We start from the raw sequence: 19,701 nt of genomic DNA, 5'->3' as shown, positions 1-19,701 counted from the left end.
GAGCCAACTCCTTAAATCATTGTTTGTCTCCTTAATAGTAAACTGGTAAATAAGAGTGATTTGTTTCACTGAGTTTTTGTAAGCCACCATAGAATTTTGTAAAACCTGAGGAGGGGACTGTATGAATTCTCCATTTATAATAAATTCTGACAAAAATATGGGTATCTTTGATTCCAAATATTTTAAGTGACATTTAAGCTGAGGAAGGTTAATTTTGACTTCACTCTCAAACTGGGAAGTTGGTGTTAGCTCTATGTAATATTAGAAATTATATATAAATATAGATGTTTATATGTTTACACACATATACCTTTATATGCACACACATATTTTTGTACACACATATTTTTCATGTATATATATACACATATATGTATACATACATAATTGGTTTGGCATGTGTAGCAAGGATAGCAGGCTAGTGTTATTCAGATTTCATTCTGCTCTACTCCTTTGCACATGAAAGTTCACTTTTGAAAGATAATTATCCCCTGCTGGGCTTCTAGATAATGCATCCTTTTCTCAAAACTGGCCAGTGACTGATTTAACACTCAGTTGCATTTCATACACAACAGCTTAAATTTTTCTAGCACCCATCAATTCCAACCAGGTAGAATTTTCAATGCCAATTGTGGCTTAAATTTATAAATGCAGGTATCATCTTATAAAACTTAGAGAACATTTGAAAATGGAATCTTTGTCCTTTTGAATTAGCCCCATTATTTTCTTTGTTCCCTCAAAGTTGATTTCATTCTTGGTCCACAGAATTGAACTAAGTTGTAGGGCATCCCTTTGGTGCCTTCAAAGGTTTAGAGTTGATTGATATGGAAACTCCACACATTTGTTGTCAGCGTCATGTGTTGTAAAAGCAGATCTTTCTGGTGCTCTCCAGCATGCTTGCCAAGCACTCTGCTGCTCAGTTCTAGCCAGACCTATTTTGGACATATTAGTTTGGATAGAGTCTTGCTGAATTGCCCAGAATGATCTGAAATTTACTATGTACCTGCAAGGCTGGCCTTTAATCTCCTGGCACCAGGCCAGGATTCATGAACAGTTTTCTATCCAATACATACTCTTTTTGTCATGAATACTGTATTACTCTGTTGGCCAAGGTTTCCACTTTAGGAGTGAAAGGGTTACTCCTTAAGTGCTGAGAGGGTTTGGGGATGATGGCTCTCAGTTCTTAGGGAGTTGCAAATATTGGAGACAGCAGCCTAGGATAATGTCCCACATCTCTCCTGAGGACAGTGGAGATATCAAGGCCTGGCCCTCTCACCTCCACCTGAAACAAGTCTGAAGGGATAAGCTAAATTCAAAGCAGCCCATGGAGCCAGCTAACTGTCATACATCGCATCTTTTTCACAATATCTGGTATAATAAATGTTGAGCACATGAAACATTAGGAAGTGATACTGACTGGTATGTTTATCTTTGTGAATTCGTTTTACAGAATTCAATTTAACTTTTAAAGAAACTTTAAAGATACAAAGAGGAACAAATCCTTATTGTAAGTGTGGTACCGTGTCCTACTTTCTTCCTTTCCTTAAGGCATATGGATCCCAAGATAACATATTAACATATCCTATAGTTATCTTCCTCCCAGAATTTATATCAAAGAGACCACAACCGATGTGTTATACTAGTGTTATTGGTATTGTAAGTGTGCTACAAGTCACAAAATATTTGAGAATGGCCTTGATATAATCTTCTCCTATAGGTCTGCATAAATAGCTCTTTCCAGCATGTTCAGCTTTCTAGGTAATGTTTTAACATAAGTGTAGGGGAAATATGCAAGGGGAAATGAGTGGGTCTCTGCTGTACAAATTGTACTAGGTTAAGTGGGAACCCAGAAGCTGTAGGTACAAGAAGCCTACTGCTATTTCATGGTAAGTGACATCATTTGGGGCTATGGATTGGGTTACTTTGCCTTTCGCTCCAGTAGTAGTAGTGACTCCATTACTGGGATATGAAAAACAAATGAAGGCTTGGACCAGATAGATGGTTCACTGGGTAAAAGTATGTGATGGAAAAGCCTCATGCCAGAAGTGATGGCACCCATCTGTAACCTCAATGAGAGACAGGAAATTGAGGGAGGAAAGTCATCCAGAATATTGTTAAGTTTGTCAAGCAACTAGCCTGAAATAGACAGTGCAGAGATAGAAACAAGAGATACTCTGCCTCAAAACAAAACAAGTTATAACACACACACACACACACACACACACACACACACACACACACACACACATCTAGCCTTTATTGTTTTCTGTTTTAGGCACACACAGCTCCTAGCTTTAGCAGTGCAAGGCATTTCTGGGGCCTGGCATGGTGGTGCACACCTGCAATCATAGCACTCAGCAGAGTGAGAAGGGAGATTGTGAGTTTAAGGTTAGCTTGGGCTATAGTATGTCCTAGGACAACCTGGTCATCTCAACAAGACTTTGAATTAACTAATTATTCTGATTATGCATAGAAGTGTCTCAGCTGATTCAGGTGGTGTTGAATTTCTGTGAAACAACTTATTCGTGTTTACAAAGAAATCAATCACTGATGCTTTCTTCTCCTAGAACTGCATCATTTTAGTTCTCTCATCATCTACAAACTATATGTGTTGAAAGAACAGGCCGATGCATTTTGTCAGTTTTGGCTCCAGCTACAAGATAGAGTTGCACTATATCTGGGCGCTGATAGTTTCAGAGATGTCTTCCTATTCCATATGAGTTGAAGAGGCAAAATGCATAACTGAAGAATGGGGATTTACTACAACTTATTTAGCCACTGGGAAAGATAAGGTAGCAACTGAGTTGTTAGTGTCTGTTTGGATCTGTTGAAAGTACAGAGCTTCTACATGTTGGAGATAAAACTATTAATAAGATAGATGATGATCCATTCTGGTAGTGCAGGCCTTTAATCCAGGCAGAAGCAGGCGCATCTCCAAGTTGGAGGCCAATCTGATATACAGAGTAAGTTCCAGTACAGCAGTTGGGCTTGTTACACAGAGAAAACCTTTCTCAATATGTATATGGTCCTGTCTGTCCTTGGGGAATATTTAGTGTAGTGAGACAATGATAACTATCAAGTATAGAAGTTGAGCCCCCTTTCCACCCACTAGCATGCTCAGGAAAGGAAGATGGCATAATTCCACAATGTAAATACTTTTATAAGAAAAGTGTTGTTATGGTTAATGCTGTTTTTTGTTTGTTAACTAACCACCCCTCTCAGCTGTTCTTTTCATTTCTTTTAGAACACAGATGAAGTTATTCAGAGACAGTGATATTTTTCTGACTGTGTTTGCCTTTATAAGCTTAAAAGAATGGATCTTTTATTTACTTCTATTTTTAGAATTTAAAACAAAACTTAAATTTAAATATATATTCATGATGTTCTTTTCCTCCCCCAAGGCCTTCTAGATATTTCCCTCCTCCCTACCCACCCTGAGTTTACAATTGATGGGGTAGATTTTTATTCTGAAATGGTGCACGAGGAAAAAAAGACACATGACACACTAAGCATCATTTAATAAATTTAATAAATTAAGAGGAAGTCTCACAAAACTCAGGAGAAGGTAACATACAGGAAGGAGGAATAAGACAACACTTTGCAACCATTCACAAAAGTACCATTTGACAAAGGAGGAAAATTACAGGAAATAATATAAGGCAGTCTGTTGCACGTGTCTTAAACAGTATACATATACAGTAGTACGTCAAAATGACTTGACAGTAAATTCACCACGTTTACATTTGTCACATCGACTGTTTTAAAACATTTATAAAAGTTTGTAGATTTAACATTGAACTGTAAGATTTATTTCCAAATGAATATATATTTTTATATTTTTACCAAACTGCACAGAACTTACGAATAGCACACAAGTTGAAGATAATTGCTGTGTTGGGTACTATTAAGTACTACTACTTGATGATATAAGAATTATTAACAAATGTGCTGTAAGCTATTACCATTCAACTTATTGCTAGTGCTTTTGGAACTCCGTGGTTTATAGTTTATTTCTTTGTAAAACATGTGCTATGAGCTTGCCCTGATAGTTATGAAAGAAATCAGATGTTTCCAATTTTCTCTAATACAATATTTCAGATCTGAGTATCTCCTATGGACTGCTGAAGGAGTTTCGCCAGCACTTCCTATATCAGCTGCTCTGACTTACATTGATACGGATCAGTGGATTCATGCAACATACATGGCGTACATGCACAGCACCATCTGTATGTGCAGAAGTCATGCTCAATGCATGCTGTGTTTCTTCAGACATTTTCATTTCAACGAGAAGTAGGTCATCTCGTTCAATTTTGGGTAATTGTTTTAACATGCAGTTCAACTGACCTAACAGGCAAGTAGTCTCCACTTTCCTGTCATGTTGGGGCATGCTAAAGCAGTTGACTGACATTTGGCAGTGTTGTAAATCAAATAGAGACTGTTTGAGTTTCCTCAAATACAGCCACTCTTCCACTGCCCCTGCAGCAGACTGTTGAATTTTTTCTATGCTGTGTATTGAGAACACACTCTGAGGGGTTTGAAAACTCAAATCTTGCCTTTATCAATTTCAAGATCCTAAGAGGCCCACTCCATGGTGTGCAAGTAACTGTCGGGCATAAGAAATAGCATCATGAATTCTTCAGAAATTTATCCACAGTTGTGTGAAATGGACACACATGGAAACACAGTTACTGGGAACATGTGGATACTCTGCACACAGCATAGACTTAATGATCTGACTTGAGCAATGTTTGAAAACTTTTCATAGTTTTCATTTTCATTAAAATGGTACTTAATTCTTAGAGAGCAGCAGGCCCATGAGTGAAACAATGGCCAACACTTATTGGAACACAGCACTATATTTGAACAAAGATTTAAAATTCGGATACATAATTGCAGTACAATGGAGAGCTTGCCACGTTCACAATTTAGCTGCAGCCTTTTCCTGTACTAGAGAATTTGGAAGGATCTGAAAACGAGATAAATTTTGATTAAAATCCAAATGGAAACTCTGTATTTCTATTCTTCCCAGAGTTCAATAAAAGCGTCTGTTTAAATTACTTTTTTTTCACATTCTAAGGGCCTAATTCAGTAGTCCTTAATCAAGTAAAACTTCCAAGGTCATGCTTCTCTACCCTTCTCAGACGAGTTTTACTTAAAAATGGACTGCTAATTTGGGTCCTATAGATAGAGGTACCATAATTAAGAAAATATTTTAATAAGGCTCAAAATGCAAATTTCACGTTGTGTGTAGCACACGAGTTTCCAGAATTCTGAGATCAAAATCCAATTGATGTTGAATTCTGGACTGGGGAATAACTCTGGGACTTTGTTTCCCAGGTTGATTGTGGAATTAGGTATTTACTAAGGACCAGAATGAAAACACTAATTCCAGTTTGCTTGTTGCAAGAATCAGAATTTGAACGTTGTCTTTAAGAAGTGAAAAGCTGTTTGGTGTGTATATCTCTTTAGCATCCTTCCACTTCTGTAGTCCTGGTTAACCAGCTGCTATGTGAAAATACCACTATGTTTGGGGACAGACATTGCAGCAAAAAACTGACACAACATTCTGACAATGTCAAAATTTACCCCGATGTGTAACAACAAAGTTTAATTCTGCCTCTGACTCACTGATGGATAGTTTTCACAATGGGAAGAACCTATCTCACTGTGTTGATGTGTGTAGATGAGCAGAGCGAGAATTTAAAGTACATATTTACTGTTAACCTGGAAAAAAGTGCCACCGAATTTGTCAGTTTAGGTGTGGTTAGAAATATCACCACAGTCATGTGCATCATTCTGGTCTCCCGCAAATGCCACCTGAGATGAACATCAACATTTCCACATTCACAAAAGAAACAGAGATAGGAAGGAAGAAAGGAAAGAAGGACCAAGGAAGGCAGCGAATAAGGAGGGAAGGGAGAGAAAAAACACAAACACTACTATTCATCAAGGAATCAAAATAACTTAGTCTCCATCTATCACAAACAGTAAATATAGAACCCCAAATCTCACTAATAACGCGTGATTGTAAAGTACAGGGTTGCAAAGCTATTTATAAAAACACTGTTTTGTCACACAGCAGTATTTACATTAGTTGTGATCCATAGGAAAATCACAGGGTGGGGGGAACTTTCCTACAAGAGCTTTCCTGTAGGAAGGCTGTGCTGTTCTTGCTTACACACTACTAATCCTCTCGCTGACCACATTGGAGGGATTGACTGGCAGTTCTAAGTTTTCCACCTGCATCTCTATGCCAGGCTCCGGGTCATTAGCCTTCTTAGCCACTCGTTCATTGGTATGCCTGTAAATGTTAACATTGAGCTCCCTCCCAGACAAAGCAGTGGCAGCAACCCTAGGAATCTGTCGGACTGGAGGCTTTTTGTCTGGCTTATAATCGCATCGCAAATATTTAGAGAAAGCCCTTCGGTAAATTTTGTTGAAGAGAGTGTACACCAGCGGATTGATGCCTGAACACACATAGCCAATCCAAACAAACACATTGAGAAGCTTCTCCATTAGCTTGTGGTTACAGGACTTCTCACAAAGAACCGACAGGATATTGGTGATGAAGAACGGGCACCACATGACCAGAAACACAAAGAATACAATGCCAAGGACTTTGGAAGCTTTCTTTTCATTGTTGATAGCTTGCATGGTGCCTCTCGGACGCTTTTCTTTCTTCTTTCGACGCGGCTTCTGATCCGGGTTGGGGTTCTCTGTGTTCTCTTCATCACCGGCATTCTTCTTGCAGCAGCACTTCAGGAAGTTCAGGCTGATTTCAGGCAGGTCCTCCTCGGTGTGGCCTCGAAGTAACATCAGAGTTTGACGGCGCAGGACGTAGATCGTTAAGAAGTAGGTGATGACCATAATCGTCAACGGGATGAAGAATGCCACGAAGGACCCGATGAGAACGAAGTTCGGGTCATTGAGCACGCACGTGGTGTTATTCACGAACACTTTGCTTTCGTCCCTCAGTCCAATCACAGGGATAGGAACTGAAACACCTGAAGGAATAAAAAAGGCCGGAAGTTGTTAGAGCACATGCAATGATTGAGCAAGGGCACTCGGTTATTCATTAGCATTTTACCAACAGACATTTAGTCTTGATGTTTGTTGAAAGCTATTCACAGCATACCAAGTGGCTCTTGGGAAGTATTTGTGCAATAGATAATGATGACTTTCTGTAAATTGCTGTAACAGTATAGAATCTCCATATTTGAGACAAGCTACTGGAAATACGACTACATCTGAGAGTGGACTGAATCCATTTTGTTCTATTTGTTGTCCCTAGAACTATCCTGGCTCAATATTTGTTAAGCCAAGGGATAGCTTCACATTTGTCCTCAGTGATATCATTAAGGTCATACACTCATTTTTTTTTTTTTAGTATACTGTTACTCAGGTGCAATTACAATGATATGTACAACATATACAATAGTCTGGGAGTGTTGACTGCATTCTTTCATCATTATGCAAAAAGTAATTTATGGATTGTTTCCTTTTTGCAAGGTCATGTTTGTGTGTGTGTGTGTGTGTGTGTGTGTGTTTATGTGTTTTGATATCAGTAACATGGTTTCAAGGTCAATATGAGAATAAGGTTGAAGAAGTATCTTAGGGGTACTACCATGGTTTGGGGATAGGGATGAGAGGAAGAAAGGGAATGGGGAAGGGTAGATGGGATGGAGAGAGGGAAAGAGAGACAGGGAAAGGAGGAACAGGGAGACAGACAGACATAAGGCTATGGACAAATAGTCTGCTAGGAAAATAAGCTGGGTTCCTCACATGAAATATCAGCAAAAAAAAAAAAAAAAAAAAAAAAAAAAAGAAGGAGTTAGACAGTGATCTTACACTGAAGCCTTCTGGAAACTTTCAGAACTCACTGTGGTAGACCACATAGATATTCTCCCCTCAACACATAGGGACAACTCACCAAGGGAAATTTTATATTAATCTGTTCTCTATTCATCCTTAAGAAGTTAAAACCTTGGCAAACTCAGATTGTGCCTGAGAGATTCTGTCTTAGGCTAGTGGCACTCTGAGCTACCGGATATCCACAATGCTAAATGGGAGAGGAAGCAGATGTGCACCCTAAAAGACACTGGCTAACTTCAGTGACCACATAAAGAACTTTGAGGAACTTAATACCCTAACACCATGCTAGCTGACTTAAGTACTACTTGTCAGCTGCAATATATTAGACTGAATGACTAAAGAGGAAATGTAGATAATACTGATTGGTATTTAATCTCTGGGAAGATGAGAAAGGGGGTTTGAAAATGATTAAGTATTTCCCTCATACATTAAATTTCTGCTGTTTGTGATGAGTCTCTGGAGAAAAAAAGTGACAGTATAAAAAACAGCAACCAATGGAGCAAGATTTCATTAGCTAGTGGTCCACACTCATTTACAGCTCAGGAACTAGGCACACAAGTAGGGAAATAGGGAAGGGTGTATAAACTCGGGGAAACATTTCAAACTATGATTTTTGAAGCAAAAAATTGGGCTTGGATAGAAACATTCAGATCTCTTTATGGTTCCAAGGAAGATGGTCATTTTGTGAGAAATTTCTGCAAGAAAACTAATATACCTCCCCAGGACCCTTTAGCAAGAGTAGCAGAAGCTGCTCTGCAGATCAGAACTATGGGACCCATATCCCGACGCTAGAGACTCTGAGAAGTTTGTTGTCCCTCTAGAGGCATGTCTACAGAGATAGATGTATCTAGACATGAAGGTTCAACTTGCTGTTGGAAATGCTCTCACTATCTTTAAGGCCTTCTGAGAGATACCTAAAGTCCCTAAGGAAGGCATCTTACACTGGCTGTAAGATCAATGTACATTGACTTATCTCAGAATTCAGCCCTGGAGTACTATGAGCTTAGTTTTGTTAAAAGATTTTCTCATCTTCCTAAGGAATCTAAGGAAAGCCTTGTCAAGGGACAGTATGGGGGAGGGGGACCATTATTATGTATTACGCATTTGAGGTTTTGAGGTCAGTTCCCCCCTCTCTCGTGTGTGTGTGTGTGTGTGTGTGTGTGTGTGTGTGTCTGTGTGTGTCTGTGTGTGTGTGTGTGTGTGTGTGTTCATGTGTGAGCATGCCATAGAATGCATACAGAGTTAAGAGGGAAATTTTCAGGAGTTAGTTTCTCATTTCTGGAACTGAACTTGGGTCATCTTATCACCAGCCTCCATGAGGCCAATTTTACACCTAGCATCCTCATACATTGAGGAAAGTGTAAATCTGATAACTATCTTTTATTTCATCTATTCTTTGTGTCAGATGTTGAGCCATATGTATTATGGATAATAGAGATGAAAAAAAGTTTTATAACACCCTCTACAATAGCTATAATTTTGTCAAGTAGTTTAAACCCTTTACAAAACCAGTACAGTTACAAATTCTGTTTCTGGAAGCCATGAATGCAGTCAACAAACAAGAAGAAATTAACTTTTAAAGACACTATACAAACATTGTTAATAATAATAACAACAATCATAGAAACCACATTAATAACAGCATGCCATGCATAGACTCTTTTATTTGATACTTTAAGAACTTAAAAGTAGTATCAGCAGTTCTCAAAGTGTGCTTCAAGGACCCTGGGAGCCTCTGAGACTCTTGCAATCTTTTGTCTGGGTAGTTTTCTTTTCAAATTTTTATTATATTTTGGGAGATTCATAGACATGAACTCCTCCTTAACTCTGCCTGGCCTTGAACTTCTGATTTTCCTATCTCCACCCCCTGAGTGGTCAGATTACAAGTTTCTTTTTTCACTTCTATTTTTTTGTCTTTGAAATATCACAATAAAATTTAGCTCTTATTGTATCAATAGACATTAACAACTCAAATCTGCAAAACGATGCTTTTATTTCTAAAAAAAATTTAAATTGTAGTGATTGTCATAAAAGTATGTAACATGTTAGTATTAATCAGGTTTAATTTGCTATTATTTAAAGGAAAATGATTCACTGAGGTCTTTTAAACTTCTAGTTTTTAATATCATAAACATTAACATTATACTAATGATATAACATATAATCCACATATACAAATGTCTTGGGAGTCCTTTTTCACTTTGAAAATTATGAAGGGTCCTTAAACCAAAGAGTTTAAGAATGTCTGCTTTGTGTTAGTAGACAAGTCATTTAGAACCTGGAGAATTAATCTATCAGATATGCAATGTCTTATCATCTTCAATTCAAGCAATAGTAATGCATGTGTTATTACACCAGTAAGTATAAATAACAGCTCTACTTCCAATAGCACATCTTAAATGCAGTATTTTCATGAGAATTCAGAAAGGTACTTATTATTTGATCAAGCTAACTTCAGAAAAGTTAAATTTAGCAAATATATGCTCTGATTTTTTCTTACAATTTTGATTTGCTCAAGTAAGAAGAGTAGAGGTGAAAAACTTTTGGCATCCTATACCAATAACAAATGCAATAACAAAACTACTTTTTCTCAGTGTTTCTTATATGTTACTATATGATCCAATTATTCAAAAGTTTTATATAGTTTATATATTATTTAATTAAATACAGACAATGAAACATACACATAATTATTAAGGGAACTAATATAATCTTTCTGAAGTTAACTTTGGTATTTCTGTGTCATCTTAGGATACTAGAAACAATGAAAGAAAACAAGTTATAATTGAGTAATGCTATAAATTCAGGTGTTGTTTCAACTAATAGTCAGATATTGTGCATGCATCACCTAATCAATATTTGCAAACTTTGAAAAGTAGTTTAAATAGTTATTAATTATAATGTTATTAAAAAATAAAATAAATAAAATGAATTTTCAATAAGTGTATATATCTAACTTAACATTATGGAAACATTTAATTCAGTAATATATTTTAAATTTTTTGAAAATATTCATTACTACTATATATATTTTATTAGAAATATGATGTATTACGGCAACTTTATTATTAGGTTATTTAAAGATAAAATGAATGTTCAATAAGCATGCAAAACATAACTTAATAATATAGAAACATCGAATTCATGAATACATATTTCAAGTTTTTGAAAAATTTATGCATTGCTATCTGTATTTTATTAGAAATATTATCTATTACTACAATGACAGAAACTACATCAGCTATTACTTCTGCCATTACTACTTTCATTCACTAAAGACTCCCACCAAAAACTGTTAATTCTTAATGTTTACCTACTCATACTATATTTGCATGCATTGTCTCATTCTAATTCCATAAATACTCATTCATTGATACTAATTTAATGCAACATGCAAGCCTGAGCATTACTGACTCTTATACTTGTTTTACATTATAAACTGTCTACACATATTATCTCATTCTAGCCTCATAGAAAACTCATTTAGTGAAATTATTGTATTGCAAAAAAGTATATCTGGAATAATATGTGTATAAATGCATTTATATTAGTTCTTAAAACCTTGAATTCAAGCAACACAGATTAGTTCTTGTCAAACCACCAGAAAAGTGGACATTTATTTTTTAAAACATTTTTTCATTTCTTATAAGTGATAGCATATTATAACCATTGTTGACTAAACAGCTGTTGTCAAACTTAGTAAATTTGGTCTAAAAAATATGGTAGATACCAGTAGCGATATTTAAGAAATGAGTATAATATGGAAACACAACAATTCTATGGAAAAGGAAAAATAATGTATTCCACGATAGTCACAAATAGTTTTAGAGTTGGAAACATCTCCTTTATCTTTCAAACTAAGGCCATTATTGTTTCATGAGAAAGCATTCATAACAGAATAATAACTTGTCACGATATGGGCAATAAATGACTGGTGAATGGTGACATGAAAAGGACAAACAAATTTTGTGGGACATCCTCACCAACAAAATGAAAGTATATATTAAAGAAATTGCTGTTGATCTTTGGAGATGCATCGGATATATCTATTTTAAAGCATTGTGTAATATAGAAAGAGTATCTTTTCAAGGACATCTAAGAGGACCACACTGATGTAAGTAATCCTTTGTCTTCTGTGTGAGTCCCTTGAATACCATAGTTAACAGCATGTGATGCAAGACTTTTGTTAAAGAATCACACAGAAAAACAAGGGTGCTTCAATTTTCAGTTGAAAGATTGTTACTAGTATTTGGAGAGAGGTGTATTTTGCATGTTTGATAACTAAGTTACGGTATTAGTAGCATGAGAAGTTTAAGGAAGGTACACTCAACTTTGAACTTCAAAGATTTTTAGCTGTGAGCCAAGAACACAGGCATATATGTATATGAATATGCATATGGTATGCATATGTATTTGTATTTATAGTACAGTGACTGACAACATAGTGCTAAGAACTTCTTATACAACTCTGAGAAAAATGTGATCTAAAAGAAGACAGTGAAGTAAGAAGCATGAGGATAACTGAGCTTAAAGAAGAATGCCTGGGGAATAGAAACTACACTTGGACAGAAATTTCTGGGGAAGTGAGTGAAGGCAGTTCTGTTATGGCTGACCGTATGGGGAGAAGAAACTTTCAGGAGCACTCTTAGATGGCAACAATATTACCACAAGACAAGTAGCTTGAGGAAAGGATCTATTTATAAATAACAAGGAGCTTAGACACTGAAGGTAAATGTAGTGGAGTAAGAGAGCTCACAGAAAAAGAATGGTTACAAATGATAGACAAAGATCCCTAAGGAGACAAAGGGAGATACAATCAGAACAAAAATGACACAAAAGCACAATGATTTTTTTCCTATGGGAAGGTGTTTGAAGCATGAATAGGTGACAGTAATTATCAGGGACTAGACAGATAGTCAGAAAGTGACAGAAATGAGAAACAAGTGGCAAAATTAACTGAACTGTGAACTGGATCTGTAAAGTTGTTTGCATAGATGTTTCTTGATCCTACGCAGCTACCAGACATTTTTTAGAAATCAGTTGAGATAGTTGAACACTCATATGCTACAAAAAAATAATAATCCAGGAGAATAAGTACACAGAGGTTGGAGAAAAAGACAAGAGAACCTGAGAAAAGATACATATTTAGGTCCCAGGAAGAATATAAGGCCTCAGTTCTCTAATAAACACACAGAAGGAAGATGATTATATATCAAGAGAACTCTAAATGAATTGGGAAACAAGGGATTAAAGGACATTGATGAAGAGAGTCCCTACTCCACATGTGAGACCCACAAGGAGACTATGCTACTATATCTGAGCAGAGGTTCTAGGTCCACATCATACATAGTCGTTGGTTGATGTTTCAGTCTGTGTGTTGTAGTGTAGTTATCCTGTATTATGTGGCTAATATCTACTTATGAGTGAGTACATACCATGTGTGACTTTCTGGGTCTGGGTTACCTCACTCAGGATGATCTTTTCTAGTTCCATCCATTTGCCTGCATATTTCAAAGTTTCCTTGTTTTTAACAGCTGAATAGTATTCCATTTTGTAGATGTACCACAGTTCTTTTACCCATTCTTTGGTTGAGGGACATCTAGGTTATTTCCAGGTTCTCACTATTACAACTAAAGCTGCTATGAACATAGTTGAGCAAATGTCCTTGTTGTTTAGGGGTTAAGATGTTTTTAGGTCTATATACATGTTTTAACTTGATAATAACAAGATATGATGGAGATTGATTTATGTTCAGAATTTTAGACGCAGCAAGATAGGAAAGATGTTTTCTTCTGGGTTGCTAAATACAAATAGCCAAAACACTAAGAATGTAACATTTATATAATTCCTGATTGTGTCATGTTTCTTCTTGCTATAGGTAGTTTCTTGCATATATGTGTAATAATATAAATGTATATGTAAAAATTAAAGAGTATTTAATAATTTAATAAGACATTTATGAGTTGCTGAGATGTTTAGGAAGGTCCATATCAAGTGCAAGGCAACTCTGACTCTTGAAAAGTGGTACTAGAGGACTGGTCACAACCCCCTTGACAACCCTGTATTTCTGATAATGTATAGCAAAATTGCAGTTATGAAGTAGCAACGGAATTTATGCTTGGGTGTTATCACAGCATGAGGAACTGTATTAAAGGGTTGCAGCATTAGGAAGATTGAGAACCACTGCTCTATAGGGGGAGGGAATCAAAAATAAGTGAGTCCCTCCCTGTGTTGCAGGGCAGGTGGGATTATGATCAACTGTGAGCACATAGGGGAAGAACACAATTGTTACAGAGCTCACTGTGAGTTGAGTTAAGTTAAAAGTGATCATGGCAGATTACTATGAAAATTCTCTTGACTGTATGTGTGAACTTCTAGAGAGAGATGCAGGTTAGCCACATAATTTTTCTTAAAAGGAGAAATTACAAGGTCATGATTTTTAGGGAGAATATTGGTTACAAAAGGGGAGTCTGGAAAGTCTGAAGTAAAGGTTTGAAACCTTTTCTTATTATTGTGTACTTCTTTCTAAGGAAAGTGTTCCTAGATGAGAAAAAAAAGACATATAAGAAACTTGTAAGGAACCAAATTATTTTAATATTCTGTTGTCAAATTTTAATGGTAGATCATAAAAATGGTAACACTTGTTCTTTCTGTGGTTCAAGGAAACGAACCTAGGACTGTATATGTGCTAGGTAAACTCTTTTTCAGTGAGCCATCTCCTCTTTCTCTTTTTTACATTTTGAGACAGGGTCTCACTAAAATGCTCAAGATAGCCTTGAATTTGCTCTGTAGCCCAATCAAGTCTTGAATTTGTGATATTCCTGCCTCAGCCTTGCGAATGGCTGGGATTACAAACCTGTGCTAGCTGTCTTGGCTTTTTAGTTAGCACAGTAAGTAACAAAGTTAGTGAAATTTAGAAACGACTAATGAACATCTGTCTGTCATTTGACATTATTTCTGCCACAGCTGATAGTGATAAGAAAATAACTGCAGTTCAGGTTAGTGATATAATTACAACAACCAAGTTTATTTTTCTGCCATATTGCATAATTTGTAGTTAAGTCAAGGACATTTCAAATTTCAATTACTGGTTATATGAAATAAAATATTTTTTCACAATCAAAATTTAAAAGAAATTTCATGTTATAGTGCCTAGTATCAAAATCAGCTTTAGGGTCCTAACAAAGAGTATTAAAAGATCATGGCAGTGCAACACAAAACACACTCCATGTTATTTTGGAGGTTTTATTCCTCTTCAGAGATCTTTCATTTATATTTCATGGTTTCTGTGCAAGTGTATGTGTCTCTGTGTCTCTCTGTGTGTGTGTCTTGTGATTTTTCTTTTGCTGTTTTTTTTTCCGTTTGTTTTGTCCTTCTCTGGTTTGTTTGTCTTTGTTATTATCTTATTGTTATTTATATGCATGTTTGTATTATAATAGAGAAAGAAAGGGTGTGGATTTGAGTGGGTGGGGAAGTAAAAAGGATTTTGGAGGATCTATATAAAGAGAAACTATAATCGGAATATGTTGTATGAAGATCTATTTTCAATTTAAAAATAAAAATAAAAGCCTAACATTTTATATTAGTGGCTGAAGAACTTAGAGAAAAGACATACTTTTAATAACATCCAGTAACTCAGAACAAATTTTTGAGCTACAATAACAAAAAAATGTGAAAGTACCTGAAACTGAACAAGATGTAGGAGAAAATTATAAGGAACCCAGGCATTCCACTCAAAGTTGGGAGTTATGGGAGTTGAATTTTAAATTCCTATATTAAATTCCAATGTCTCTTCCCTGAGGGACTTCTCTAACCTGCAGGCTAGAACTAGAAAGTTGCTCTGTAACCGAACTGAACTGCAGAGTGAGAATAAAGGATGCAGGACTGCCAAGAGAATTAGGATTGGGGCAGTATAGCCAGAGAAAGAAGGAATCACAGTGAGTGATTTGCCACGCAAAGTTCCCTTAAATTCTTGCATAGCACTTGAATCTCCTACAAGCAGGACTCTAAGGAAAGCATGAAGCCCGCAACATTTAAGAAGTTTAACATACTTAAGGTGATATCTGTTGCAAGGAAAACAGTATTCGGAATTATATAAAGCTAAAAGCACTTAGTATATAACTTGGATATTTCACTAATGGTAGAAAAGAACAAACTTTAAGCAGCAAAGCTCCTTTTCCCTTCTTTTTGACTTCCTTTTTCTTTTGACATAAGCTCTTGCTAGGGAGGCTGGCCTAGAACTCATTCGGTAGCCCAATGTGGCCTTGAAGTCACAGTCTTCTTATCTTAGAATCCCCCCTGATGGGTTCACATACATGCAACAGCAGACCTGGCTTGCCCTCTTCGTACAGCTTAAAGATGTAACCTAGGACTGAAAGCACACCTGCAGCTCACTGTTGATACAACAAAACAGACCATCTGAAGCTTTTTCATGAGCATTTTTATAGGTTTACTAGAGATACAAAGAAATGTAAGACTATACAAGGTCAACAGAAACAGATAAACACATAACCTTGAATGTTCCAATTGACGGAGAGGAACTTTATCATAAATATGCTAAATAATCACCCAGAAAAGATAACCATATTAGCCATAGAAATGAAAATTTCAGTTAGAATGTAAAAAAAAAAAAGAAAGAAAGAAAGAAAGAAAGAAAATCTTTTAACTGTAAAATATACTCTGAAAAACTGGCTGGGATACCCAGTAAAAGCAGTAACTGGTGAATTTGAAAGTCTAAATCATCTGAACTTAAGCACAATGAAAACTATCACTGCAACAAGTTGGGTCTATAATTATGGCCTTCACAGAGTTCCCAGACCTCAACTTGTCATCCCATCAAAAGCAATTATAAAACATTCTAAAGCATGAGACAACTCTATTTAGGAGTTGATTGGTAACTTTAAGGAAAAACCTTTACACATAGCCCTGTGTTTATGTTTTTATATGGATATAATGTCATAAATGTGGAACGGAGAAGTGGTACTCAAGCAAAGACTGGCTATCCTGGTGAATAAGGGAGGCAGAGATCAGAATGGTGAATTTCAAATTGCTCTAACTTTCTGATCAAACAGCAGAAGAGAGAGAAGAGCAGAGGTAAGTACTGGTAAAAGACATACTTGAAGACTAGGTTGTTCATATACAAGTGATACTCCTTCAGGCCTAGTGGACTATGGCAGCTTAAAGATAAGAACAGAAGCAACAGTAATAACACAACAACAATAATAACAAGTTAGTAGTGGTGATATAGTTCTACTTAGAGTTTATCCAGGCAGAATGATGAAATATTTTTGTTACCTTACTAACACTGAAGAAAAAAATGCTCAGTAGTGATCAAGACCTTATTGTAACGTAGCCTGAAATTAGACAGCATGAGCAAGGAAACCAGGCAGTAAATTAACAGCGTGCAGTCTACAATGTAACACCCTGGAATTGAAAACAATTCATTCTAGACTCATGGTGATGCCTTATAAAAAATAGAAATGTAATACATTTGGCTTGAGTCCCATTGTTCCTCCCAGATGTTTAATGACATAAAGATAAATGAATGGGAAAATTTAAACCATAGTGTAGAATGTCTGAGTGAAAATTAAGATGGGCAAGTGGAGTGTGGTGATTCATGCCTTTAATCCCAGCACTCTGGAATTCAAGGCTGCTCTCCATGACACAGGGTAAGAACAGCATATCTAAGAGGAGTCCCAATGAGGTTCTCGTATTGATAGGGTAGAGAAAGCCAGAGGCCTTATACCAGACCATCAAACAAGGAACATTTGCAAGCACAGAAGTGTGAACAAAAGGGTATACTGTGGGACACTCTGTGATACACTACAGCTTCCACAGGGAATTTTTTTTTCTGTTTCGAGGGGAAAGTTGCAAGAGTAGAGGGCAGGTATGAGAGGAGGGGAGGATGAGTAGGAGTGGGGTTCCCACTCCACCTGACATGGTAACCCCAGATTTTGTAAGGAAGATTATAGTCCAGACCCTTTCCTGATAAGAAACTTGTTTAAGCACAGGGAATTCCTGGAAATACTCCACCCTATGCTGAGGAGCTCCTAGCCTCCAGCAAAGACCTTTAATCATACCTAGAAGATGTTTTCCTAACCATAGGATAATTATTGTTTTCTCCTTCTTGTGATTGGGTCCTTGTGTTACTGCATGTAAATGAGCTACTGTACCACTGCATGTAGATTAAGTATCCTGGCACACTTTGCCCTCGAGAATCAGACACTTTTACCTCAAAACCCCTTCCCACTGCCCAAGGCTTAAAAATAAAGGCTGGCTGGCATGCTTGCTGGCCCTGGTGCTTGCCATTTCTCCACCATGACTGTCTGAGATGACATTTCTTTCAAGGGTGGGAACCACAGCTAGACACTGGTGGTCAGACAGCGATGGCAGAACTGCCTTTGCAAGCTGCTGGGACCTGCTCCATTGTTACTGCTGACTCCGTGCTGATCACAGGTAAAGCACACCCTGGGCCTGCCTCTCACCAGACCTGCCTGTTGGTGGGTTTCAGACATCTGCCTGCTTTCTCCTGGAAGCTTAACACAGCAGCTCAAACAAAGAGCTGTAACAGTTTTGGTATCATCATAGGCTTGTGGAGCTCCCAAGTCTCCACTCCCTTCTGATACCAACACTCTCATTCTAAAAGAGCTAAACTGTAACATTCATTTTCTACCTCCCCTGTAAGACCCGGAACCTGGACCAGTGCCCAGCCTTGGGCCTCACCCTGCGGGCAGTATCCTGCCCCTGAGCAAGAAACTGGACCTTGAAAGTCCATCCGGTCTAGTCCGGAAGCGAGCAGCGCCTAGACCGATCCATGGGCTGTGGGACCCAGACCGCCCTGCCAGATGCTGAATGACGGAAATCTATGGTAAATGAGATACAGGTAATTTTACCCCTTCTTCCTTAATTTAATGGGAAAATTATGGTTATCTTAAAACCTCATAGACAAGAAAAGAAACCATGACGATTGGAAAGACAGCATTTAACGCTTGTGATAATAGCAAAAAGCAATGTTCTGGGAGAATTTTAACTGTGAACGCTTAGATTAGAAAAGAAATAGTTAAGTTTCTGTAGCTAAAATCTCAAAAAGAACAAACTCAATACTGTAAAGAAAGGCTACAGCAAAAACAAAGCTAAAGAAATCACATAAATATTGAGATACTGTATATGAGTCAAAATTTTATTCTTTATAAATTTGAATGCTAATGAAGAATCTGTAATAAGGTGCACCAAGGAAAATAAGAGGACCAGAGAGACAAAGGGGTCAAATGTGCAAAGTAAAAGTATAGCATTACATACTGTCTACAGATACTGGCACAGAAAGATAATTTCTCCGATGAACTATGATCAGTTGTATACTCTACTGTTTCCTACACAATGCAAAAAAATCATTCAGTAATTAACCATTTATATTTTAAGGCACATTCACACCTCCACATACAATAGCAGTAATATGTACTTTTAATATACCTCAATGTTTCCTGTCTCAGGCTATCTAAGCCTCCTTTTCTGAGATCAATAGATATTGGACCACATGCTTGTGTTCTATAGGTTGTTGATGCTCAGTTTATTTGTAAGTCCATCTGTCTTACTAAAATTATGCTTACAATACATTAAAAAGTACACAGAACACACACACACACACACACACACACACACACACACACACATATTTACAAAGGCATATAGTGGTGTAATCCCTATTCCAAAAGAGAAAATTATAAGACATGGTAACAAAGAAGGACCTAGAAAACAGGAAAATTGAGCAGACATATCAGTTGATAAACAGTGTTAGGAAGGCAAGTTTTCACTTAGAGCATTGAACATTTA

General features: G+C 36.9%; 1 protein-coding gene across 2 annotated transcripts in view; it reads right to left on the bottom strand.

The window, feature by feature from the left end:
• Positions 1-3,515: 3,515 nt before the first annotated feature.
• Htr2c (5-hydroxytryptamine receptor 2C) overlaps positions 3,516-19,701 on the bottom strand; it is a 247,234-nt gene continuing 231,048 nt past the window's right edge. The window contains exon 6 of one of the 2 annotated variants that reach the window (XM_051140859.1): positions 3,516-7,004. In XM_051140859.1, the coding sequence (XP_050996816.1) occupies positions 6,175-7,004 (830 nt within the window). In that variant the 3' untranslated portion in view covers positions 3,516-6,174. The remainder of the gene's footprint in view (positions 7,005-19,701) is intronic. The other variant, XM_051140860.1, reaches the window with a different exon arrangement.

Source organism: Acomys russatus, chromosome X (genome assembly GCF_903995435.1).
Source record: "Acomys russatus chromosome X, mAcoRus1.1, whole genome shotgun sequence".
Classification (NCBI taxonomy): domain Eukaryota; kingdom Metazoa; phylum Chordata; class Mammalia; order Rodentia; family Muridae; genus Acomys; species Acomys russatus.
Note: the sequence above shows the minus strand (reverse complement) of the source record. Positions and strands in the feature narration are given on the sequence as shown.